This window comes from Syngnathus scovelli, chromosome 22 (assembly GCF_024217435.2).
Source record: "Syngnathus scovelli strain Florida chromosome 22, RoL_Ssco_1.2, whole genome shotgun sequence".
Classification (NCBI taxonomy): domain Eukaryota; kingdom Metazoa; phylum Chordata; class Actinopteri; order Syngnathiformes; family Syngnathidae; genus Syngnathus; species Syngnathus scovelli.
The window spans coordinates 2,044,982-2,069,982 of record NC_090868.1 but is presented as its reverse complement, the minus strand read 5'-3'; the positions used below and the strand labels follow the sequence as shown (position 1 = coordinate 2,069,982).

The following is a 25,001-nucleotide window of genomic DNA, read 5'->3' as shown; positions in this document are numbered from 1 at the left end:
TTGTAAACGACGATCTCTATCGTACGTGGAAGCTTGAGAATGTCGTTGAATGGGAGACTCGGCGTCACGAAACACCGCTGTCAGCACACCAGAGGTTTTGCACGGTAATGTTGCTCAAGGCTTTTCTTACACACCTGCAAAATACAAAAAAAAAAAAAAAAGTCAACACTGTCTGCAGCCGTCTTAGTGCAAAACGACAGGCAGGTGTTGAATACGGCTTAGCAGACAGTCATTCGTGCACTCTCTGGAAAAATGTGAAATTGTGCATGTCTGAGACGTCAGCCTCTCCTCAGGGGTGGCCCGATTAAACGCTTAAGCAAATAACCCTAGGCCAGACTGAGTCTTCCTGCGTGCAATTTATAGGATGAAACTGAGATTGTTTGGGTAGTGAGCATGACCTGACATTAAGCAGAGGGGGGAAAATAATATAAATATATCATTATTTTATATTATTTTTATTTTATTTTTTTAACAAGGTCAATTTCTGACTTCACCCCAAAAATATTAGTACAAAAACCCTAAATGATTTATTTTAGGGGGAATATTCCTATATGTATTTTCTTTTGTCTTTTTGATTTGCTTTGCTTTGCTTTGCTTTGATGGCTTTTATCTTTCGCACTTTCTGGCTTTCTTTGTGGCGCCGTTGTATGGCAGCCTTATGAGGGCCTATTGAGTTGCGCTCATGCCATCTGTGTGTCTTTTGTATACCCGCTCTGTGGTATGGATACTGCTGGGGCCTGAATTTCCCTGAAGGAGTAATCCCAAGGGATTAATAAAGTTGAGTCTAAGTCTAAGTCTAAGTCTAAAATACATTTCGCTCACTCATCAAACTAGCAAGTCCATCTTTTCCTCTAGAGGGCGCAATCTTCACGTTTTGGTAGCGGGGAGGGCGAGTAGGGGGGGGAGCGGAGACTCAGTGGAGGTGAGGACCACAGCTTGCTGCTGCCGCCGCTGCTGCTGCAGTGGCCGAGAGGGACGGACACGCCAAACTGGCCGGACGCGCTCCCTCACCATCAGCAGCACCATCAGCACCGGCCTCGCGTACGCACGGATCTGGGCCAAAGCAAAAACCGGGGGTGGGGGGAGGACGCCACACCGGATTTGCAACACCCTGTGAGTTGGAGCTCGTTTTCTTTTATTTATGAGGAGATTGCTGGAGAATAATGGTGCAGTGCACATTGATTCGGCTTCCCGTGACGCGGAGCGGGTCCTGCAACATGGAGGGAGATTGTTGCGTGATTTGTTTTGAGTCCTTCCGATGGGGATGAAAGGCTGTCCCTGCAGGGGGATGCTTTGTAGTGGTGGTGCTGTCGACGAGCGGCGGCGGCGGCGACAGTAGCAGCCGTGCGATCGCTTCATTGTTGCAACCGGCCGGTGCATCCGGGGCCCGAGGTGCGCAACCGTCAGGGGCGCCGCCAGCTGTAGCAGAAGCTCCATTTCTCGACGTGTCATTTCACACCCAGACGATGCTGATATTTTAGCAGATCAAAGTCCGTTTCACACAGAATTCAGCCTCTTTTTTTTTTTTTGGGTGCCGTTTAAATGGGTTAGTAAATAATGCATCTTTCCTATATACTAATTCTAATCAATCATGTCAGTCGGTTTACTGATCAATTATTTGCATGATTAAAAGTGGACAGGTGAATATTTTGAGGGGCAAATCTACTACTAAATCAGTGCAGCTTAAGTGTCCTTGACCCTTGACTGTCGAATAATTAGCCACTGGTGGAGCTAGAGGGGGGACGGAGGGGGGCACTGCCCCCTCCCCAAGTGCCAGGTCAGATAATTGACTTTTGGGGTGTTTGTCTAGAATTTTTTTCGCCGTCCCCCATAGAGAGTATACGATGAATTTTTATCAGTGTTTTTTGAAGGATTTGAAAAATATATATTATTATTGAGATTTTCATGGCATGCACTTTTGAATATTTTAACCTGTCAGTCAAATGTATTTATTGTGATTAATAGGGATGTAACAAAATCCCTTTGACAATAGGAAATACAAGACAAGAGTCCAGTCAAGAGTAATAAAACAAGACCAATGGTTGGCATGGCGCTGTGCTCACCAGCTGTGTTACGAGACATGTCAGAATTATACCCAGAGGCAAGGCGATTTATTCACGGAGACGCACGGCTCACTTTCTCCAAACCGTCACTGTTATTCATCTTTTGTTTAACAACGGCTAATCTGTTGTCTTTGTGTCATTTAGAGCCTGGGGTGACTCGTTTTCCGTGGGAGAGCGAGTGAATGCCGAACACAAAGACGACACAGCGCCTTTGAAAATCAGGTAACTAAATTTAGATCGTCTACTTTTTCCATCAATGTCAAAGGAATGACGCGCTGGGGGAACCAAACCGATTCAACGATTCGGGGGGGTCTTAATGAATTGTACAGAAGGCCTAAAATTAGCAACTTGGTCACAGTTGGAAAATGATAAGCCAGTATTTAGGTCAACCATTAAAGAGCTCCTACTTATCAAGACGCCAGGATCACATGAAGAGCCAATCAGACATGACAGTCATCGTAATTAATTTAGTTTATAGGGAACCTTAGTGTCGGCTCACACATGTATAGAGATAAGTTTCAAAATGGTCTTTGTGTGTCTTAAGTGTGGCTTAGCTTGAGTTCGGCCTGAGGCAGGAAGTGCAGAAGCGTTTTGACGACTGTCACCGGCTTATATAAACATAAAATATGTTGTGTGTATGAAAATAGGCGGCGGTGTGACTTTGTATAACGCATAAATCCTCGGGGAAAGAAAACACACGTTATGTAGGAATTTGCCTGAGGAGACATCTGGAGGGAAAAAGTTACCTGGGTTTGATTTTGGAGGATGGTACCAAAGATTTGCATGTTTTTTGGAATTAAGTCAGGTCAGTAAAGTGGATGCAAATTTTGGGACACAGATGTAGGTCATGGTCTCTTTTAGAGTATTTTGGCATTCTCGATATTCACTTTAGGTACTTTTTGCTTTCCAGATGCTAAAAAGTCTCATGTGGCTTCTTCATGCGTCTCAAAATAGAACCGCCTTTGATCATCAACCCACAGCGGTCCGACTCACTCCGCCGTCGCATCGGCGGAATCGTTTATCACGAAAGTAAACGCGGTAATCTCCGCTTGGAATGTGGCTCCCTTGATAAACCCCAGCGTATTTTTTCTTGTAATTTAAAAACTGCAGCTGCTTCTTAACATCTTTGAGCTAACAAGACCATCATTAACTTTTTTTTTTTAACGACTTGGCCGGCAGCCAAGGATGCCTCACCGATTCCGACATCCCGTAAACGTCATTGGCTCAAAACTCAAAATGTGTTTCTTTCTAATTTGACGCTGTGTAGCTCATATCGCATCGGCAATGAGGGCTATCGATTTTTGCCGATCGGAGTCGGAGACCCCTGAAGGCGTCGGTAGAGGTCCTTCTTTTATTAATTGTAAACGGGGCGACCCATTAACACGAGTCAAATCCACTTTAGGAGGGAGACTCGGTTCATCTTGATGACCCAGAATCCCCTCGGACCATCAATCTATTAGAACTAATAAATATAAGTCCAGATGGTCATAGTGTCAATAGCATCTATTTTTAAAGACGAGTAAATATAACAAAGCGGGTTTTCGGAGTCGGAGGCCGCCCCCAAGTCCGACCCGGGCCGGTTGGCTTCGGGCTACGCTCATTAGCACAGACAGCAAGTTGTCCAAGTGGCAAAGTGCTGACTGGGCGCCTTTTGTCTAGAGATGGCCGCAGCCTCCCTTTTCACAGCTGGCTTCCTGCTGCTCAGGTCGGCAACTTTAAGCATTTTTTTTTGTTTTTTGACCTTCCTTTTTTCAATGACCTGTCAACACAGATTTGCAAAGGCTTTACAGAAGCTCTCGTGAGAGCGAGATAATGAAACGGCACCCGTCCATTTTCTTGATTAAAACTAGCGGATCCGGTGAAACGATATCTGGATGCACGAATATTTTCTCACTCTGATTAAAAGCGCATCACTTTTCTTGCTGTGACTTTGTCCGAGTCTTAAGAATCAATTTGAGATTGTTTGGCTTGGTTACGGCAAAATTTAATATCTCCTTGGCTAGCGTCTTTTTTTTTTTTTTTTTTCCCAGCAGCTTTTGTGTCCACATTATTACATGTCACGTTTCCAAGTCGTTCTTTTAAAACACTAAATGGAGTCAGTTTCAAGTCTCAGAACGCAAATATTAGGTCGCTCGGCTTTTCCTTCTCCTTGCACCCCGTCATCCACCCGCTTTTCCCTATAGTCAGTAAATATTAGTCGTTTCCCAGGCGTCCGATATTTACCCACCTGTTTTGCGGCCCACGTTCTCATCCCCTTTTCTCTCGCCTGGAATCTTTGCCTTCCACGGCCCGAGACGGTTTCCAAGGGGATATAGGGGGACGCTTTACCAACGTGTCTCTGACATGTCTCGCCACTAATGGCTTCGTTGATGAAGCCCTCTCGAAGTTGTCTTCTTTACATTCCATCTACTCTGATCCAGTTCTTAATGGTATACAAAATCCACTCGCTATCATCTCTGTGTGACATTTCTGATGACTCCATCGTGGTGCTACTGAGGGATGTCAAGGGTGGGAACTGCAGAAATGGGACATTTGTCCTTTTGACCTCTTTTGGGTGAGAGATGGGGGGGTAAAAACTTCCAAGGGGTTGTAAATCTCTCTGATTAAACTCTGCTCGCAATTTTTATTACAGTCTGTATGTGTTACATCCCAGCTGAAGGACATTCACTAGCTGTTGAGATTAAAATGGTAGTTGGAGAGTCATGGTAACCTGCTTCGGTTGTGTCTTAGTGGAACTTCTACACATGATCTTCTCTTTGTTAAATGGAGATTCCGCGATATTGTGTGTTATTATTATATATTGTCGAAACAAAGTAGGCTATTATTTTTTTATCGCAATATGACACACATTACCGTAAATAGGTCATTTGTCTTTTTTTGGGGACAGTGGAAACATTGAGGCAGATGTTCTCTGATTGGCCCGAGGGTCCCCCCCCCCCCAAAAAAAAAAAAATCTCATCACACACTCACAGATGGTGCGTGTGACAGGCTGCAGGTGCCACACTTATTGTCCCAATGAAATGTTTACCATGGCAGAAAAAAAAAAGAAGACGAATAATTCCCAGCCAGGGTCAGTTTTCTTATCGCAAAGTCGTCAGCCCCCGCGTCATGCGCTCGGCACTAAAATATTCAGTCACATGTCACACGTATATAGTCCCAGTGGGTCCATAAAAAGTCACTTATGCAACTAATATATTCGCAGACGGTAAACCCAAGTGCTTTTGTTTCCCGCAGTGTCATGATGATGGAATTATTTTAATATTCATAGCAATAACAGCATTGTCATGTGATTCTTTTTTTTTTTCTCTCAAACTCGCTGATTGGCAATAGTCTGTGTTTAAGCAATTTACACATGCCTGTTTGATTTTATCTGAAAAAAAACCCATGCAAGTTCTAGCTTTGCGTTTCCACGGCAACATGGCCTCCCCGTATGGCTTCACCCCCTCAATTCCTCTGTAGATGAAACGCTTTTAGATTTTTCTTTTAATAATGCATTACAGTTTCTCGTCACTCTTTTTTTTTCTTGCATTCATACCTGTTTTTCCTCCACCTAGCTTTCAAATCAGTTATTTATAATAAAATAAAATAAAATAAAATAAAATAAAATAAAATAATATAATCCAACTCAGTGTACTTGTTTATTGTAGCTTTTCAAATTCCAGCCAAAACAAATGGGTGCTTTCTCTCTGTTTTTTGTTTCCATGGCAACATGTCACAGCTTGGGCCTGGCTCGCCACTCTCCTTCCAATCTGTCGCTACTCAGCCGTATGTCACACAGGGGCGCGGTTCAATGAAAAGACCCCTCGACATGAGCCAATCAGTCGTAACCATCACTTGCATCGTTGGCCTTGCTGCCCAAGGCGCTTTTAACCGCACTGCATTTCTTTGTCACGTTCGTCTGGCTAATGTGAGATGAATGGAGAGTCTCTCCGGAGATGGTCATAATGCATTTGTGGTCACGGAGGGGAAGCCTTTTGCGTGCATGTCCCTTCCCACTAATGTTGGTAAAAGCAATAAAAATGACATTATTGACATAAACAGCCTTGACAGACTTCTGTTTATTATTAACATGTGACACATGATATGCCTTTATTGCAGATCAGCCATTTCCTGGTAGATAAGAGCTCCGGCCACACCTTCGCAGGTAAGAAAGAATTATTTTTCATATTAATGAGTGATTGCGGCGTGTTACTGCAGACTCATGTTCAGATGCCGTGTTGAGAATCATCCCGTGGTCAGCCACATGGCGACTATTGCGTAACACAACACATCCCATTACTGTCATCATTACCTGCAGCATGTCGCGTTGACCTCTAAGAATGAGTCATCGTAGGGTCATTGAGCCCTACAAAAAGATTGAGATGATTTTCCCTTCGGATGTCCGCGAGTAATCCCGATGAACAGATGTGTGGATGAAAAAAAAAATAAATAAAAATGAGACCATCGGCTTGCATCAAATCTCCTCTCATCTCGCTCCTGCCCTTTTTTTTTTCCCCCATCATGCCCTTCCCTTGTTTACATTGTGATTTTCACCCCCCCCAAACATTTTAATACCATCTGTCTAATAAATCGTATTACCATCAACTACGAATATTAGTTTTATTTCTATGTATGTAGCACCAATTAATCTCCTAGGCTTGAAACAGATTTTCCAGGAGTGTTACGCAACAGTATGTTCCAATCTGAGCCTAAAATAGCAGATTAAAAAAAAAAAAAAAATGTGTTGCATTTCCACAACATATAACGATGATGTCATTAGCGGGGTGTCACTCGATGCCCCGGAGTAGCCCCTGCCATTTCAGCGCTATGCTGGCGGTAAACAACACAAGAGGACAATAGGTCGGGGCGGGGGGGGGGGGGGCGGCTTGCGGCGGCGGATGTAAGAGAGACACGGGGGCCGCATCTCGCTGACTATCAGCACTTCGCAAAGCCGGCAGGGATTGTTGTGCCGATGATGCCAGAATGGCCCAACCGGCCTCGGGATAAAAAAGGGAGGGGTGCGCCGATCAGGTTGTGATTGTGAACTGAGGCGACTCGTGATTTGGCCCCTGGTGGAGTCAGCATTTGGAGTCCTTGAAGAGGTTTTGAAACAAAACCTCCCTGCTCCAAACGTGAGATTGGGTTTATTTGCATAACACTTGCTTTCCCAGACTGTGTGGGAAAAGAGCAACATTATCCTGGTTTTGTCTGCCATATGAACAAAACATTTAACCTTGAGTCCCGTATCTCGAAATAGCTCGTCTGGGCTTTTCCCTCGACTATTTCTCACCTTCTTGATGGAGTTTGAGACAAAACTGCTCTTGGTGATGATTTATGAAACTCAATGGGGGGGGCGGGGCTTAGCCATTTTCTTTTCACTTTGAATCTGTTGGCCCATTCCTTTCATTCGACAGCTGCGTGATGTCAGCCAAGTACTCCACAGGCAAAGTGGCTTTTTAGCACTCAGTTTTATTGTCACGGTAACCCCGAGTTGAAAATACTTTGGGATGATTTTCATAGAAAACAGAAATGAAATCAAACTCGTCAGCTAGCTTAATTAGCAGTTTTCTTTCTACAGGTAGATGATTTGCACTATAGCACATGTAATTAAGCCCAAGATGGCCGATAATATTAGCATAATACGGTTTTGAGGATTGCAATCAAATTAGAGGGTTTCGTTTTGGTATTCGCTTCCCTTCACTTGAATTGAGCGGAAAATGCGGTTGGACGTGTGAGCGTAATTAGCCTCGCCCCGAGGTCCCATTAGATCACACACTCTGCCGAGCTCAGCTGGATAAAATCTGGACTCAGAACATTCTGCCCCCCTTCCAGGCTTGATTATGAGAATGGGCTTAACAAAGTCAAAATAAAACCCAAACTGGCCCTTTTTATTCTTCAGGGTGGAGCCTGTCACGATGGACTTCCCCATGGTCCACCTGGTCATGGGCAAGATGAGATCCTCGGGTTCTGGAGCGGTTCTTCTCATGATCCTCTTGAGTCACCTGACAGCGGCGCTGGAAGTGCCCCTTGATCGTAAGGTTTCTCATCAATTTGAAATTTTATCGGAAGTGCTATTGCCGTGTAGCACAATAAAAAATTCTCTTGAAGCTGTGAGTTTTTGGCTCACTGCAAATACTAACACCTCTTCATCATATTCGCTGTGTCTGCGTTCCCCTGGTGGAAAAAAAAGCTAAGGTCCTGGAAGGATGTAAGTTGTGCACCAATTTTGACCTTGTGTGGGCTGCTTTTTTTTTTTTTTGCATTGTTGCATGCCGTTGAAATGTTGTATAAAAAATTTATGATTACTTATAAAAAGTTGTGCACCAATCGTGACCTTGTGTGGGCTGATTTTTATTTTTTTTGGTACTAGTTGTAGGACTCAAACCAAAGTTTTGGGACACGACTCAATTTGTCTTTATGTTCCAATCACTTGTGGTGTTGCTTGCTGTGATGTGTCTTGGCATGCTGTTGTGTTTAAAACGTCATGGCATGTGTATTAATAACTCCCCCCCCCCCCCCCCCTCCTGCAGTGCCCCAGCCCCCCACTATCACGGTGCAATCCCCAAAGGATTACATCTTCGACCCACGGGAGGACATCATCATCCACTGTGAAGCCAAGGGGAAGCCTCACCCCAGGTAACTTCTACTTTCCTCCTCTCTTCTATAATTGTGGAGATGCCTTAGCAACGGTCGTCAAGGAAAGCAATCGACCAAGAAATATCTGTCAGACCGATGAAACCAGCATAGAAACAACCTCCTGCAACTCCATTAATCATTCATGCCAATTTCTTATTAGCTTTTCTTGGACGAGGAACGGGAGCCATTTTGATGTGGAGCAAGACTCCAAAGTTCTAATGAAGCCCGGTTCGGGAACTCTGGTCATCGACATCAGTGGGGAAAAGGCCGAGGCCTACGAGGGAACGTACCAATGCACGGCCCACAATGACCACGGCACGGCTATCTCCAACAACATCGTCATCAGACAGTCCAGTAAGGAATCGTATATGAAATGTTTTGGGTGAATGCTTGATCTAACAGCGGTGACTCCCAGGGTCCCCCTTGTGGTCGAAAGAAAGACTTGAACCCATCACGGTGCAGACGGGGGTCTCGCTGGTGCTGCAATGCCGCCCCCCGGCAGGGCTGCCCCCTCCCGTCATATTTTGGATGGATAACAGTAAGTCAATCTTGTCATTCATTTTCCAGAGAACAGAAAAAAAAATGGTCTCGCTTCAGTTTTCCAGAAGCTGCCGCTGGACAATCGAGTGACCCAAGCCCTGAACGGAGACTTGTACTTTTCCAACGTCCTCCCAGAGGACAATCGGAACGACTACATCTGCTATGCCCGCTTCCCGTATACGCAAACCATCCAGCAGAAGCAGCCCATCTCCGTCACAGTGCTACAAAGTAAGTCGAGATGGGGGAGCTTCTGCAAAAATGCGTCAATCCACTCCTGGCCTGACCATGTGACTTCCACCCGCACACATGTCCAAATATAATTCTTCCTCTCTACCCACTTAGATGCCCTCAGTGGCAAATTTTCAATTTCATGTCTCTCTCCTATTTCAATCAGCCTTCCCGGCAGGACAGCGCCGTCCCGGTTTCATGACTCCTTTAGGCGCCACCAGCACCAAGATGGTCCTACGAGGGGAGACCCTCGAGCTGGAATGCATCGCTGAAGGCTTGTAAGTAGGTGTGATATTTCGCTGGAATGCAACAGAATACGGTGAATAACGGTTTCCATGGCAGGCCCACTCCGGAGATGTCTTGGCAGAAAGATGGCGGGGAGCTGCCAACCAGCAGAGTTTCTTTCCTCAATTACAAGAAGACGGTTAAGATTTTGGATGTAAGCGAAAGCGACGGCGGCGACTATACCTGCACGGCAACCAATCGCCTGGGCACGGCACACCACGTCATCAAGGTCGTCGTTAAAGGTCTGAGCCGACTCATCACAAAAGCGTCTACATCCATGTGCTGCTCTCTCAGGTTTCTTTTGCTTTTCTTTCCTATTCAACAGCTGCTCCATTCTGGATCAGCGCTCCCAGGAACTTGATCCTGGCCCCAAATGAGACCGGCATCCTGACTTGTCGAGTCAGCGGAGACCCCAAGCCGGATATTAGTTGGTTTGTCAATGGAGTCCCAATAGAAAGTGAGTATAATATTTCTATTCCTGTTTTTTTTTTTTTAAATAGGGTTGTTATTTTTTTGGGGTGGGGGGCAACCCCCATTTCATTTATATGTTTCATATATGTTTTATATATATTTTCTATTTTTTAAAATATATTCTTCATATATTTTTTTTTCTATTCCTGATTTTATTTATTTTTGAGGGGAGCCAACCCCCATTTTTTTTTATATTTTATATACGTGATTAATATAATGTGCATTTTAAAAAAACGTTGCTTTTTAATTTGCCAGATGCTCCTGAGGACCCCACTCGGAAGGTGGATGGCGACACGGTCATCCTCAGCCGAGTGCAAACCAGTTCCAGCGCCGTTTACCAGTGTAACGCCTCAAACGAATTCGGCTACCTTATCGCCAACGCATTTGTCAGCGTGCTCGGTAAGTGACAAACATCAGCATCGTAACGGCGTTCCACGAGCTAATTTTGACTTTTGATCAAGTAGCGGAGCCCCCGAGGGTGCTCACTCCTCCCAACCAAGTGTACAAGGTCATCACCAACAGCCCAGCTTTACTCCACTGCGCCACTTTCGGCTCACCGATACCAACCATCACTTGGTAAAAATCAGTTTGCGTCCAATCGCCCTTAAAAAAAAAACATCTTAAATGTCCCCTCGGCAGGTTCAAAGATCGCCAAATCAGCATCAAGAGCGAAGACCCCTACGTGATCCACGAGAACGGCACGCTGGAGATCAACGTGGCCCAATCGCAGAACAGCGGGAAGTACACGTGCATTGCTAGCAACAACCTGGGCATCAAGGAGAACCACGTTTTCCTGGAGGTCAAAGAGCCCACGCGTATCCTGAAGCAACCCGAGTACAAGGTGGTCCAACGAGGCATGAGCGCCATCTTCGAGTGTAAAGTCAAGCACGACCCGTCCCTCGTCCCCACCATGACCTGGTTGAAGAACAGCGGCGAGCTGCCAGACGACGAGAGGTACGGCCCGACTCATCGATTTACTCGACAACTTAAAAATGCACCGACATCTCGTCAGGTTTGAGGTGGACACCGACAGTTTGATCATCAAAGATGTGACAGAGGAAGACGAGGGCACTTACACGTGCATCATGAACACCACCCTGGACCGGGACTCGGCCAGCGCCATGCTTACAGTCGTCGGTACTTTTCCGCTTTATTTATGGACACGATTTAGAAACCGTATCTCAAAAAACAACTTCTATTCTATCTCCTTTTCTTGTTGTGACTTCTACTAACTTTTTGTACTCTACTCTTGATTCTTGCTCTCTCAGAGGCTACTCCCACTCCAGCTATTGTCTACGGTAAACAAATAATGTAGTCATGTGTCTTTTCTCCATAAAGTAATTTATTTTCTCTTTATTCACATTCCTTCATTTCCAGTCACCAAGAACTACCACCTAAAATGAGCGAAACATTTTACAGTCGGTCTAAGCCCTGTCTTCTCTCGGCAGAGAAACCTGACCCGCCAACTGATCTGGAACTCACTGACCAAACAGAACGGAGTGTTCAGCTCACCTGGATCCCTGGAGATGAACACAACAGTGCCACACAGAGTAAGATTTTTTTTCGGAAGACTCGGGTTGATTTTGGACCAGGAGGTGAACGATTGTTTTCTTTCCCAAGATTTTTTAATCCAGTACGAGGATTTGCTGCACCAGCCCGGCATCTGGGTCAACATGACAGAAGTGGCTGGTACGAGCACCACAGCGCAACTGGAGCTCTCGCCGTACGTCTACTACTCCTTCCGGGTTCTGGCCAAGAACCAGGTGGGCCACAGCCAACCCAGCCAGCCATCACGCCAGTACAGAACCAACCCGGCGGGTAGCTACCAGACACGACTACTCATTTAGAACACATGTTTATAAGTGGTCCGATGAATTGTCTGCTTTCTTTGGCATTCCAGCACCTGATGAGAATCCTTCAAATGTTCGGGGAGAAGGAACAGAACCTGGGAACCTGGTCATCTCCTGGACAGTAAGAACAGGGGCGAGGGGATTGGCTTCATATCCTCGACTCCTAAACTAAAATGTCTGATTAGTCGCTAACAGGATTCCAATCCAACGGGCCCGGTCTGGAATACAAAGTGCTTTGGCGCCAGATGGACGTGGATGAAGAATGGTCCTCTAATACCGTGGCCAACGCCTCACAATACGTCGTGTCCGGAGTTCCCGTCTACGTTCCCTACGAGATCAAAGTCCAAGCGCTCAACGACTACGGCAACGGGCCGGAAGCCGAGGTCGTCGTCGGATACTCCGGGGAAGACTGTGAGTTTTGAATTTCTTACGAATTGAACAATCCTTGGCTAAGGAGTTCCTATTTTTTTTGCCTGCGCTTCAGTGCCTTTGTCCGCCCCTGATGGTGTCCTGGTCACGGTTGACAACAGCACAATGGCTAAAGTGCATTGGGAGCCGGTGTCGCCTAACTCGGTTCGTGGGAAACTTAAAGGCTACAAGGTCGGTTTCAACTCACGTTAACTTAACCAGTACTTTAACTCATTCACTACCAACCCAGTTAATATCTATAATCATGGCATCTTCCAAAGGTATACTACCGCCGCCAACGAGGCCTGGAGGATGATGAGGATCAAGAGTCCCAAGACCAAGTTCTGACCTTCAGCGAGAACCAGACCGAGGGACACCTGACGGGCTTGCAGCCCTACAGCCTCTACAACATCTTCATCAGGGTCTTGAATAGCAAAGGAGAAGGTCCTCAGAGTCAGGACACGCAATTTGAGACCCTCGAGGGAGGTGGGTACACGACATTTAGCTTTTTAAAAAATATATATTTAGCTTCTAATAATCAAATCGTCTGGATTCAGTTCCAGGACCACCGTCTTTTTTAAACGTCTTGAATCCCAGTTTGGACTCGCTCACTCTGGAATGGGGTCCACCACTGAAGAAAAATGGACGCCTTATTGGGTACACGCTGAAATACCAGCCAGGTACCAGCAGCATTTAATTTTTTTTTTTAAATGCTAGTTTTTATTAAACACGGTAACGTTTTGCTCAGTTATTAACAGCACGGAAGTGGGGCCGGCCACCGTCCTGGATTTTCCGCTCAACGAGACCACGGTGGCGTTGGACAACCTCAACTCCAGCGTCCTCTACAAGTTCCACCTGAGTGCAAAGACCATCAAAGGCGCTGGCGCCAATTTCACCAAAGAGGCTTCCACCGTCACGGAAACAAGTGAGTGAGCTCAGACAAAAAAGTGTCGAAACTTCAGGGAATCCCAAAAATATCTTGCGGTTCTAGAGCATTCAACCTCCTTTATCGCCACTATCTCTTTTCTTTCCTTCTTTCTCAAGCTCATATTCAGCCTACTGTCCAGACGGGCAAAGGTAACCCGTAGAGTTCGTTTTAGTCACTCTGCATGTTTAAAATATGGAACTAGGGGATATTTGTCAAAATATATAGGTCAAGTGGCTAAATAGTGCATTTTATTTTTATTTGTTTTAATTTCCGACTTGATTTCTAAACTTCTAAAAGACAATGACAAGATGCATGATGATCCTGCACGTGCCGCACTAACAGCACTTTTGAGCAGAGGCGGGCAACCTTTGACCCCGTGGGTTGATAAAATGATATAACTCAAAAAATTATTAGATAATAAAAATTATGATATAACTCATTCACTGCCATTTGAAAATGTGACTGAATCCAAAAACAATCCAAAGTGGCGCATGAACTCAAAAGTTTGCCTTCCCCTGCATCTGTCAAATTGGCATGCTGTCGACGATACGAACGCTCTGAAACTTTACGCTGGCTTTTCTTTATGTTGTCTCACTCTTTTCCATGTTCTTCCAGGCCCCACTGAGCCCCCTCCTCACCCAACCTCCCCCGTCACTCAATCCACGCACCCCCCGCTTCGCAAGGGTACACTATCTGCCATTGAGTTGCGCAATATGTAAAATGGCTAAATGGAGCACTCTGATTGGCCGATTTACACGGAGTAGTCCACTATTCTGGAATAAAAGCAATTTTTTTGTTCCTCTTCAGCGCCCTCTGTGGGTCCCGTTTTTGGCATAGTAAACACATCAGTATGGGAGGAGTGCGCGATGATCACTTGGGAATACTTTGGACACCATAAGAACATTTATGTGGAATACACGGTAGAAAACAGTAAGGCTCCCCCCCGCTCGGTATTTACCGCGATCATCCAATCGGGAATAAACGATTTCCCCTCTCCAACCCGCAACTCTCGATTTCAGGTAAAGAGGACTGGAAAAGGGAGTCGGTAAACGGCTCTCACTCGCATATTTTAAAAGGCTTAAAGCCGGGGACGTCCTATAGGGTGCGCGTGGTCGCTCGAGACCCGGCCGGGGCGGCGCCCCACACCACCACTGAAGAGGTGGTTACAGTGCCAGGTGAGGCGGCATGCCTCAACGTCGATCTTCTTATCTCATTAGTCCCATTCATCACCTCAGAATTTCTGACCTCATTTTTCCCCCCATTTATTTCCATTATCCATTCCAACTTAGCCCATTGGACTTTTAATATTATTTTTAATATTTATTATTAATAATATCATTTAAATATTTTTTCGTAGCCGTGGCCAGTCGGCACGTGGACATCGCCACCCAGGGCTGGTTCATCGGGCTGATGTGCGCCATCGCCCTGCTCATCCTGGTGCTCCTCATCGTCTGCTTCATCAAGAGGAACAAGGGTGGAAAATATCCAGGTTAGTCAACCCGCAAAATAACCTTTAGAGCATCTTCTTGATTCCTTTGATCAACAGTGAAAGAGAAAGAAGAAGCCCACCAAGACCCGGAGATCCAACCCATGAAGGAGGACGATGGCACATTTGGAGAATACAGGTGAGCGAGAACCACTTATTATTTCAATACTTCTTCTCGTTGGTACTTTGTCACTTAATGTGATTATTTGTATATAGAACATTATGCGAAGCTGCCATGACATCACCGGAGTCCTTTACCAAACTCGCCACAGAGGCAAGGCTAAATCGAAATTAATAACCATCTCATGGAGGAAAAAACCCAAAAACATTTTAACACCATAAACTCTTTTAGTTCTAGCTGTAGATAAAAAAGCCAACATTTATTTAATCAGTTTCTAAATGGCATTTTGTAAAATCCTTAATAGTGACACGGAGGACCACAAGCCGCTGAAGGGCAGCCGGACGCCGTCCAACGGCACGGTGCGGCGTGACGAGAGCGACGACAGCCTGGTGGACTACGGAGAAGGCGGGGACGGTCAGTTCAACGAGGACGGCTCCTTCATCGGCCAGTACAGCGGCAAGAAGGAGAAAGACACACACGAGGGCAACGAAAGCTCCGAGGCGCCGTCGCCCGTCAACGCCATGAACTCTTTTGTCTAAACATCCCCCCCCCGCCCTCCTGTCGTCCGCGGATGCTTTAACTTTGACCGCGGTGGTTCATCACCATGGCAACCGAGGATGCCCCATCGTCTCCTTTCACCCCCCCTCGGCGCACCTCCTGAGAAAACTCGGCCACGATGGACAAGTGGACAAGGAACGAGAAGCAATGTTTGTGTGTGTGTGTGTGTGTGTTATCCTTTGCGAGCATTTCACCGCATTCAAACACAACTGCATGGAGTCCATCGTGATCCCGCTTTTGTTGTCACGGGAAGGTGCGGAATTTTTTTTCTCAATCCCAAAGTGTTATTATATGGCCTATAATATACGGTTATATATTATGGATTTATGGGGGGGTGAAGAACTTCACAAATGGGAGGGGGCGGGGCTAAAAACACCAGCCACAGCGTCATCCATGATATATCAAATTTTTGATCAATTGGATGTCAGATTTGATGTAATTATACAAATGTGGAATGTCAAGTCCAAGGTCAAAGCTATTTTTTTTTTTTTTCTTAATAATAGCACTTAAAAGGAGGACTGGGGAAATGTTCCGAATGGTACTGAATGTGGAAAAGGAAAGTAGTAGTTGACATCTCTGGTCAATATGTTGTACTGTTTGCAAACAAACGTGAGTGCATGAGTGTCTGTGTATGTGCGTGCACATGCATGTGTTCAACGTGCGTTCCGCAATTTTTCTTTCCAGGACTCGTCAGCTCGTCCTCCGATTCTCAAATGGATTTTTTTTTTCTGTCGCTTCCGCCGCTGTGTCGTTTATCATAACTTGCATCAAGTTTTTAGATCATGTCAGCTTTCCGTGTTTTTATTTTGTAAATAAGGGGTTTGACCTGAGTGTGGAAAAAAAAAACAACAACCCGGCTGCATTGTGTGACATGGGACTATTTTCAGATTTTTATTTGCTGTGATTTTTTTTTCTTTATTCTTCAAGTGAACTCACAAAATGAGAATATTTCGCTTGTGGCCGAGCTCCGCCGACACCCGTCTTGTCCGTGCACTTTTAAAAAAAATATATTAAATGCACACACATTCACAGGTTGCATCATTTAACACAAACGCTGACTCGGCACATTTCGAGAGCCCCGCTGAGATGATGTGTGTGAGCTACTATACGTGAGAAGCATGAGAGCAACCATTTACTCTTGGATATTACACGGCAAACAAATATTTTGTATTTCAAATGAAGTTAAACCGGGGTGGGGATAATAAATGTTGGCTTCAAGATTTCAAATTGCTACTAATTGTTTCCTCAAGCAGCCACTTCATTAGGTACACCAAGTTTATTATGGAGGTCATTTTTATTTACTATTTCTGCCTTTTAAAAAATAACAATGCTCTTTTTTTTATAGTACCCTATCCAGCCATGTGTTTATAAAATATCATTTCATGCCATCTAACCAGACTGATTGAGTTTTCATCCCATTCCAGTTTCAGAGCATCTGTCTCTCATGCTCCTCCGCATCCCTCTCATCCCTGCTTTCCTATTGGCCAGCTGCGGTCACGTGTCGTCATCGCCGTCTGCACCAATGGAAAAGTTACCTCCAGGCTTGTGTGCGTGCGGGACGATGCTTTTCGGGTGCAGGCCCAAAGAAACATTTTCATTTCATACACGGCGTTAAAAAGATAAAAAAGGTAAGATGGATTTTTTTTGGTGAGTTTGTGCGTGATTGCAATGCGCGTTGAGGAGTGCGTGGAAGAGCACCGGGTGGTGCTCGCGCATTACCGCAATGCAGAGCCGCTGGGGCAGTCGTCATTGGGATGCGCACCCTCTTACTTTTTTTGTGTGTCTATTTTTAGAATTAGACTGCACAGAAAAAAAAAAAAACTATAATTTAAAATGCGTTATTTATTTTAATAGTAAGGCACGTTTTGTAAGTATTTTGCAATATTGTGCAATAAAATAAAATGACATTGAAGGCACAAAAGGGATTACATCTTTCATGTGCTTTAGCATATCCTCTTTTTTTTTTTTTTTTTTAATTCAGTGACCTAAATGTTCTCTAGTCTATCCCAAAGCGGATTACAGTGATGATAAAAGCAGATTGCTGTGATTGAGTGGATGTCTGCAGCAGGGTTGGGCGCTGAGGTGCAAGTTGTTTTTGTTGAGTCATCATCTGCTCTCGCTGCATGCCGACAACTGAGAGCGCCAAATATTTTCGATTTATTCACCGCGTTGTGGCACGATTGTTTTGTTTGAATCAGATGGCTTCCACCACCTTGCTGCTGTTGCTGGCACTCGTCTCCTTGGCCTCCGTCACCTGTAAGTATGGAATTACATGGATGTTATAATTTATGATTCTATAACACTGTGATGGTTCTTCTTCTCAGTGGCCATCTTATTTGGGGAGCCCAGGATATTTGGGGGTGAGTTTTTTTGGAAAAACTCCCTCAAAAAATTCATATTTTTGTGTATGCACCATGATTGTTTTTATGATGCAATATTTAGAGGAAGCTACTGGTTACGGTCCCATATTCGAGGAGGAGCCAGTGGACGTGGTCTACAGCGAGGACTCCCCCGATGGGAGGATCTCCATGAACTGCAGGGCCCGGGCCAACCCTCCAGCCTCATACAGGTAGTTCGACTTTGTGAGCTGTGGATGGCAGCAGTTTAAAAGTGGAGTGCCTCAAGGTTCCGTTCTTGGACTTATTTTCTTTCCGTTTCTTAGGTGGCGCCGTGACCACTGGGAGATCAAGCTGATGGAGCAACCGGATGAGCACTACAGCTTAGTAGGGGGCAACTTGGTTATCAGCAACCCCAGACAGAAGAAGCACGCCGGCACGTACATCTGCGTGGCTTGGAACATCTACGGCACGGTCATCAGCAAGGAGGCCCGCGTCAAATTTGGATGTGAGAAAGTACGACGCCCCCAAAAAAGATTTGATGATTAAATGAGTGGATGTCTTCTGTGTTAAAGTTCTGGAGGAGTTTCCTCAAGAGGAGAGAGACCCGGTTACTGTGAAAGAAGGCCAAGGGGCGGTTCTGCTGTGTGCCCCTCCCAAAGCGTGGCCAGGTGTGTATCTCATTGCATCATGCCAACACCTTCTGCAACAAACTTACCTTCTTCCTTCAGAGGAGGTGTCTTACCGTTGGATCTTCAACGAGTTCCCCGTGTTCCTCAACATGGACCGTCGCCGTTTTGTCTCGCAGAGGACCGGAAACTTATACATCTCCAAAGTGGAGGCTCAGGATGCCGGGAACTACTCGTGCTTTGTCTCCAGCCCCGTCCTGGGGAAGAGCGTCTTCTCCAAGTTCATCCCGCTCATCCCTTTGCCACCAGATGACGGTGGGTCACACTACAGATACTTCATGAGTGAACTAGGGGGGGCAAAAAAAATATTCTGTGCTGCAGGTGAAGAAAGAAAATACCCAGCAGACATCAGAGTGAAGTTCCCGGACACAACAGCCATGCTAGCTTCCAACATCACGCTGGAATGCTTTGCTCTGGGGAAGTACGTTTGATGGACACCACCATTTCCAACTCCAATATGCTGAAATACGAGACTTCCAATCTTTCTCCACAGTCCCATCCCTCACATCGTATGGAGGAAAGTAGACGCCACAGACTTGCCCGCCAACCACGAGATCAGCGAATCGGGCGCCGTCTTGCACCTCTTCAACGTCCAGTATGAAGACGTGGGAGGCTACGAGTGCGAGGCCATCAACACCAAAGGGAAGGATTGGCACAAGTCCTGGCTCTACGTGGAGTGTGAGTGTCCAACACTCAATCCTGTCGGGTTGAAGATCTAGAATTCAATCCCGCTTTGTTGTCCAGCTGCTCCAGAGTGGGCCGAGACCATCAACAACACCCAGATAGACATTGGATCTTCTCACACCATGCGCTGTGTTGCATCTGGGAAGCCTTTCCCATTCATCCGCTGGTACAAAGATGGCTATATGGTGAGTATGTAAATATATATATGGAGATAAATAATCATAATATTTTTCCTCCCTAGTCAGGAAAAGGTGAGCTTCAGTTCTCCAGCTTGACGTTTGATGATTCCGGGATGTACCAGTGCATCGCAGAGAACTACTGGGGCATCAAATACGCCAACGCCGAGCTGCGAGTGATCGGTGAGCCCGAATATTTTGGTTTCTATCTGCGGTGTGGTGACCTTTCAACTTCTCGCCTTTAGCTTGCGCTCCAACATTCGAGTTCAACCCCCTGAAGAAGCAGCTCCTCGGCGCTCGAGACGGCCGCGTGTTGATCGAGTGTAAACCTCGAGCGGCCCCCAAGCCTCGTTTCACCTGGACCAAGGGCAAAGAGCTGCTCTTCAACAATTCACGGTCGGTGGTCTTCTCATTTCTCGTTTCATCTCCGCTAACCTCGATTTTTTTTATTCTGCAGCATCTCCATCATGTTTGACGGCACTCTGGAGATTCTTAACGCCACGAGAAACGACGAAGGTTTCTACACGTGCTTTGCGGAGAACGACAGAGGGAAGGCCAACAGCTCGGGTTATCTCACCATCATGGGTCAGTCCAACATTATTCACATCGAGTAGTGTCGAAAAAATAACTAATCGGCCGCGGTTACCCAGAGGCGACCAGCATCACGGTGGCCCCCGAAGACTCGGAGGTAAAGGTGGGCGACGAGATCATCCTGGCCTGCTCGGCCTCTTATGACCCCATGTTGGATATCGCCTTCATCTGGGCCATCGACTTCCGGGTCATCGACTTTGACACCGAGTGGCAACACTTTGAGCGCATCATGGTAGTAGCATCGTGTTATATCGTGTTAGAAAAACGAATCCTTAAATAACTTTAACTGCCTGCTGCTGAAGACCCAGGAAGGCAGCGGGAACCTACGTATCAAGAACACGCAAATCTGGCACGAAGGCCGCTACACGTGCACGGCTCAGACCGTGGTGGACAGCGACACGGCGTACGCAGACCTAAAAGTCATCGGTCAGTTCAGTTTCTTTTTATCCCGATCAAAAAAACACAAGTGAAGTAAATGTATGTGACTGTTGGAGGTGTCCCGGGGCCTCCTGGTGTCATCCGAGTGGAGGACATTGGAGACACATGGGTGAAGCTGTTGTGGACCAAAGGAGCAGAACATAACAGTCCCATTCTGTACTACACCATCCAGACCAGGCACTTCTGGTCTCTGCATGAGGACGACTGGAGGAACGCCAGCACCTGTTTGTATCAATAATAGATCACAGATGTGCACATATTGGCCACCAGGTGGCAGTATTAGTACTTAAAATTGAGCATCTTTCAGCTCCCACCTTCCTCGACGGCACCGTGGAGCGGGCCGAGGTCACCGACCTGTACGCTTGGATGGAGTATCAGTTCCGGATCATCGCCACCAACGAGTATGGCTCGGGAGAAGCCAGCATTCCCTCGCTCAAGATCAAAACTTGGGACGCACGTAAGTAGACACAAATTGCATCTATTTAATTTTTTCTAAGACTAAACCCCCATCCCCGGAACCACCAGTACCGGTGGTCTCTCCCACAGATGTCCAAGGCTACGGCGGTCGGAATGGTGAGATCATCATCACATGGAAGGTAAATGAGCCCAATTTCTGAAATATTTATAACTCATTTACTTTTACTCTCATGACCTTGACTTCCCCCACAGCCTGTGGAGCCGTGGTATTTCTACGGCAAGAAATTCGGCTACATCGTGGCCTTCAAGCCTTACGACGGGTACGATTGGTGGTACGAGACCATCTCCGACCCGGAAACCAGACGCTACGTTCACAAGGACACCTTCTTCCTCCCTGGCGATGATGACTTCCAAGTGAGGGAATTCCAGGTGAAGATCAAGAGCTTCAACGTGAAGGGAGACGGACCCTATTCCCCCACCAAGGTCATCTACTACCCTCGAGACGGTAAGGATGTTGCTTGAGTCAGTTTTGCTGATATAGGTAAAAAGTTTTTAACTTCGGGAATTTGACTTGACAGGCTAAACAAAAAGGGTCCATGGGTTGACCCTTGAGGGACTCCACATGCAATTAGGTCCGATTTTAGTGCTGACTTCTTACTTTTTGACTCCAGGAACTCCATACAGGGAAAACATTTTTCCAAGAACAGTCTCCTAATCCACTAAAAGTCTATAATGAGTCTTTTTGTGTTCTCTAGTACCCACAGACCCCCCAACAGATGTTTACGCTCGGCCAGTGTCGTCCACTGAAGCTCTGGTGTGGTGGCTCCCGGTAGTAGACACAGGGACGGGCCTGCAGCAGTACATTGAGGGCTATCAGGTAGAATCTTCAGCAAACCCCTTGCTCCTAAGTATCTGCTTTCTAACTTGGATTCCATGTCAGGTTAAGTACTGGCGAAAGTACTACGACACGGAGCCCGGAGCCAATCGCATATTTGTAAACGCCACGGCAAACCAAACCAGATTGGAGAACATGCTGCCTGATACGCATTACCTCATCGAAGTCCGAGCTTTTAACGGAGCAGGTCTCGGCCCGCCTGGCGATCACTGCGAGATGTTCACCAAAAGACCACGTAAGACTGGCAACAACTTCAGAGATGCCGTGTAGACCATAGGTAACATTCAGATGGCACGTCATTCTTCACAGCACCTGCGGAGCCCCCCAGGATGTGGCGCTTCATCTCCTGGACCGGAAAGTGGCTATACGTGTGGTGGGATCACATCTCGTACGACTGGTTTGGGAACGTATCTTTCCCGCTCTATTATAAGGTGAGCCGTATCTTTGATGAGGTATAAAAGTTGGACTGAGGACCATATTGGATTTAAAATCTACACCTACCTTTCAGGTCATGTTCCGGAAGACGGGCTACATCTACGGGAAGGTCTACGTCACAGGCTGGCACTTCATGGACTTCCCAATGCCGCAATTCGGCGACTACGAGCTTATGGTCCGCGGACGCTACGAGGGAGGCGACGGGCCCGTCAGAACCATTAAGCTGCTGGGTAAGAACACCAGGAACCATTTCAATCTGGTTCCTCGCTTCACACGAGCTCCGTTTCTCCTCAGGTAAGGCCTCCATGATCTCGCCCACGCTAAGCCTCGCCTCTGCACTGTTGCTAGCGCTGTGCATTGTGGGATTGTAGCATCAAGACAGGAGGTTCTGCTTTTTCCTTTTCGTGCTTGACTAGTGGTACCAAAACAAAAGTCTGTTACGAATCTTAGAACTTGAAGATGGAGTGCACAATCTACAGCCACATGTCTTTCTTTTTTAAACGGCTTTTTTATTTGTTTGGAGTGTATCATGTAAACTCACTCGCAATCGTAAAATATAAGAAGCACCATAACAGTATGTATATTTGTGATCGCTTGTAGATGAGCAGAGGATATTGGGCCACTTACACAATTTACTGTATTATTTATTAAAATATTACTCCACCAATCTCTGGGATGTTTTATTAAATATATAAAAAAATAAACATTTTAAATGGTCAAAATTAAAAACATTTTTTTTTTCATCAGACAGTTTTCACTATTTAGGTCATTAATGATTAATTAATTAATAAAGTAATAAAGTCAAGGGGAAAAAAACTGTTATATATAATGTAGAAGTAATGTACTCTTCCCATAAATGCGTGTTGTATATTATGTAACAGCAGATGGCGCTGTAGTTACTTGTACAATACAAGCAGGCTCCTAAGTGGAACTGTAGAGGAGTAATATTTAAAATATCTCAACAAATTGTGTGTGAATGCTGAATGAAAATACATGGAAAATGGAAATATATATATGAAATGATATTGATGCCACTTTGAAATCTCTTTTCAAAGTTTTAGTTGAGAGCATTTCATCATTGTAAAGATGAGTGTATTATCACTTTAAGCACCTTTGTACAAATGGGGTCAAAGTGGCCACTTAATGTTTTATCGCCTAACTTGAGACAGATGCATTTTTAATGACTGTTTCCAGCTCAAAGCATCAAATAATGCTGCATAAGTGAAAAATGCTAATGCTTGGAAAAGACCGACTTTGCACTTTTATTTTTTTTTTTAAATCGTCCTCTCCCTGTGGTAAAAAAAAAAAAAAGCTTTAACCTGGAAAACTAACGCTCATTCAATCCTCTCCTTATAAGATTGTATTTTAATGAGATATTCATTTAACAAATAATTTAATAAATTATTAATTCCTGCTGTTCACAGCCGCTATAAATAGCATCTATTGATTTATGAAACCTTGCGATAAATCACCATTAAGGGAAGACAAGCTTAACAAATGACGGTTAATACGCATTCGAAAGAATCTGGTGACCACTTCAGACACTCGGGATGAGGTCAGAGACTTTGTCCAAATACGTCACCAAGGTTACCCTCAAACTCAAATCGACCTTTGTGTGCATGTAACTGTAATACAAGACGAAATTTTCTATTTTTGTTGGCTGTTTGCTCGGAGAAAGGCGTTCAGCATTTCACACCGCCGGATACATTAACCAAAATGTATGCAACCTCATAAATGTCTTCCTACGATTTTTATTTGCCTAGTAAAAGCTGTAAGTTGGACTTGTAAATCCCGCACATAAAATCATGATAAATAATACAGCACGCTGTTTATTTTTCTATTTCATTCAAATTCAACCTAAAAGGCAGGATTCCTGTTTCGAAGGTCATTTGAGGGCGCAGGTGTACCTAATGTATTGTCCCTTGTCATATACACGTCGAGGTGACCTCATTCTTCATTTGACCCCGCGATGGCAAATTTATGACGTGTGACACTTATTGAAAAGCAACAAAGGCTTCCAAGCAAGAAACATAAATCCGTATTAGGTATCGGCGCGGGTATAATTGTACCGGACCGTTATTTATTATTGAATGAACATGCCTCATGGGAGCAGCAAATAGCTTTACATGTTCATACATGAGCAACATTGAATTTATTTTGTTTACTTCTTATCAATGGTAATATGTATTTTTTATAAAATACTTATTTTATTTTATTTCCAAATGGGCAAAGAAAATGGTAATGCTGTCACAAGGTCACTGGAGCTGATTGTACCGCCTAGTGGACTGGCATGTTTACAGCAGTGCCGAAAATTATTCAGTGTCACTATCAATCCAAATTGTCACCATGCTATACATTGTATTGCGTTAATTCCAATACGTGTTATTCCAAAGTGTACCTAATGTAGTGTCTTCTTTGTGTACGTGTGTGTGTGTGTGTGTGTGGGGGGGGGGGGTTCACACATCATTAGAGCGCGTCTCCGGCGTCTGGGTGCTATTTCGCTGACAGATCTGCTCTTAGTGGGCCTCTGTCATCAGCTCTGTCATAGTGCAGGGTTGCCATGGCGACATACGTCTCAAAAAGGGAAAAAAAAAATTGTGATTTGATTAAAAGCAATGGCATAGGGGCTTCAATCCTATCTGACAGGCTCATGTCTCCTTAACTAGCATTTAAGCGGGGTAAAAATGCTTGCTCGGCTTTTTTTTTTCTCGGAATGTAAATCGGCTGTTAAAATAACCTTGCACCAAATCATGTGTGTCAATTTAAAAGTCTTTTTTTAGGCTCAAT

General features: G+C 45.3%; 2 protein-coding genes across 8 annotated transcripts; both read left to right on the top strand.

The window, feature by feature from the left end:
* Positions 1–898: 898 nt before the first annotated feature.
* Positions 899–16,780, top strand: nrcama (neuronal cell adhesion molecule a). 6 transcript variants are annotated; one of them, XM_049761468.2, is made up of 32 exons: positions 899–1,113; positions 2,208–2,285; positions 6,162–6,207; positions 7,942–8,075; positions 8,233–8,250; positions 8,573–8,678; positions 8,839–9,032; positions 9,094–9,216; positions 9,276–9,446; positions 9,613–9,724; positions 9,789–9,973; positions 10,057–10,188; positions 10,458–10,601; positions 10,667–10,778; positions 10,842–11,156; positions 11,215–11,339; positions 11,471–11,500; positions 11,651–11,752; positions 11,823–12,020; positions 12,103–12,173; positions 12,238–12,463; positions 12,537–12,652; positions 12,742–12,946; positions 13,018–13,140; positions 13,209–13,385; positions 13,505–13,537; positions 14,004–14,072; positions 14,196–14,318; positions 14,408–14,563; positions 14,746–14,877; positions 14,935–15,013; positions 15,300–16,780. In XM_049761468.2, the coding sequence occupies exons 4-32, from the start codon at positions 7,958–7,960 to the stop codon at positions 15,532–15,534; spliced, it is 3,930 nt and encodes a 1,309-aa protein (XP_049617425.1). In that variant the 5' UTR covers positions 899–1,113; positions 2,208–2,285; positions 6,162–6,207; positions 7,942–7,957; the 3' UTR covers positions 15,535–16,780. The 6 variants fall into 6 exon arrangements, with proteins under 6 accessions (XP_049617425.1, XP_049617426.1, XP_049617427.1 ...); XM_049761469.2 differs by lacking the exons at positions 8,233–8,250; positions 11,471–11,500; XM_049761470.2 differs by lacking the exons at positions 13,505–13,537; positions 14,004–14,072; positions 14,196–14,318; positions 14,408–14,563.
* Positions 16,781–17,047: 267 nt separating this feature from the next.
* On the top strand, positions 17,048–22,881 carry cntn1b (contactin 1b). Of its 2 annotated transcripts, none has more exons than XM_049761476.2 (24): positions 17,048–17,181; positions 17,752–17,809; positions 17,878–17,913; positions 17,996–18,122; positions 18,216–18,397; positions 18,465–18,560; positions 18,621–18,833; positions 18,900–18,999; positions 19,072–19,256; positions 19,323–19,447; positions 19,504–19,621; positions 19,684–19,834; positions 19,896–20,023; positions 20,089–20,261; positions 20,332–20,455; positions 20,524–20,691; positions 20,775–20,924; positions 20,993–21,063; positions 21,137–21,389; positions 21,640–21,761; positions 21,825–22,014; positions 22,089–22,210; positions 22,288–22,444; positions 22,509–22,881. In XM_049761476.2, the coding sequence occupies exons 2-24, from the start codon at positions 17,752–17,754 to the stop codon at positions 22,583–22,585; spliced, it is 3,126 nt and encodes a 1,041-aa protein (XP_049617433.1). In that variant the 5' UTR covers positions 17,048–17,181; the 3' UTR covers positions 22,586–22,881. The 2 variants fall into 2 exon arrangements, with proteins under 2 accessions (XP_049617433.1, XP_049617432.1); XM_049761475.1 differs by lacking the exon at positions 17,048–17,181 and adding an exon at positions 17,594–17,635.
* Positions 22,882–25,001: the final 2,120 nt, after the last annotated feature.

Excerpts from the sequence above, each read along its gene's own strand:
- nrcama (XM_049761468.2), top strand. The coding sequence starts at position 7,958 with ATGGACTTCCCCATGGTCCACCTGGTCATGGGCAAGATGAGATCCTCG. Across the intron at positions 9,974-10,056 it reads CATCAAGGTCGTCGTTAAAG|CTGCTCCATTCTGGATCAGC; the intron begins GTCTGAGCCGAC and ends CCTATTCAACAG. Across the intron at positions 12,653-12,741 it reads GGAAACTTAAAGGCTACAAG|GTATACTACCGCCGCCAACG; the intron begins GTCGGTTTCAAC and ends CATCTTCCAAAG.
- cntn1b (XM_049761475.1), top strand. The coding sequence starts at position 17,609 with ATGTCTGCAGCAGGGTTGGGCGCTGAG. Across the intron at positions 20,262-20,331 it reads AACACTTTGAGCGCATCATG|ACCCAGGAAGGCAGCGGGAA; the intron begins GTAGTAGCATCG and ends CTGCTGCTGAAG. Across the intron at positions 21,064-21,136 it reads AGATCATCATCACATGGAAG|CCTGTGGAGCCGTGGTATTT; the intron begins GTAAATGAGCCC and ends CTTCCCCCACAG.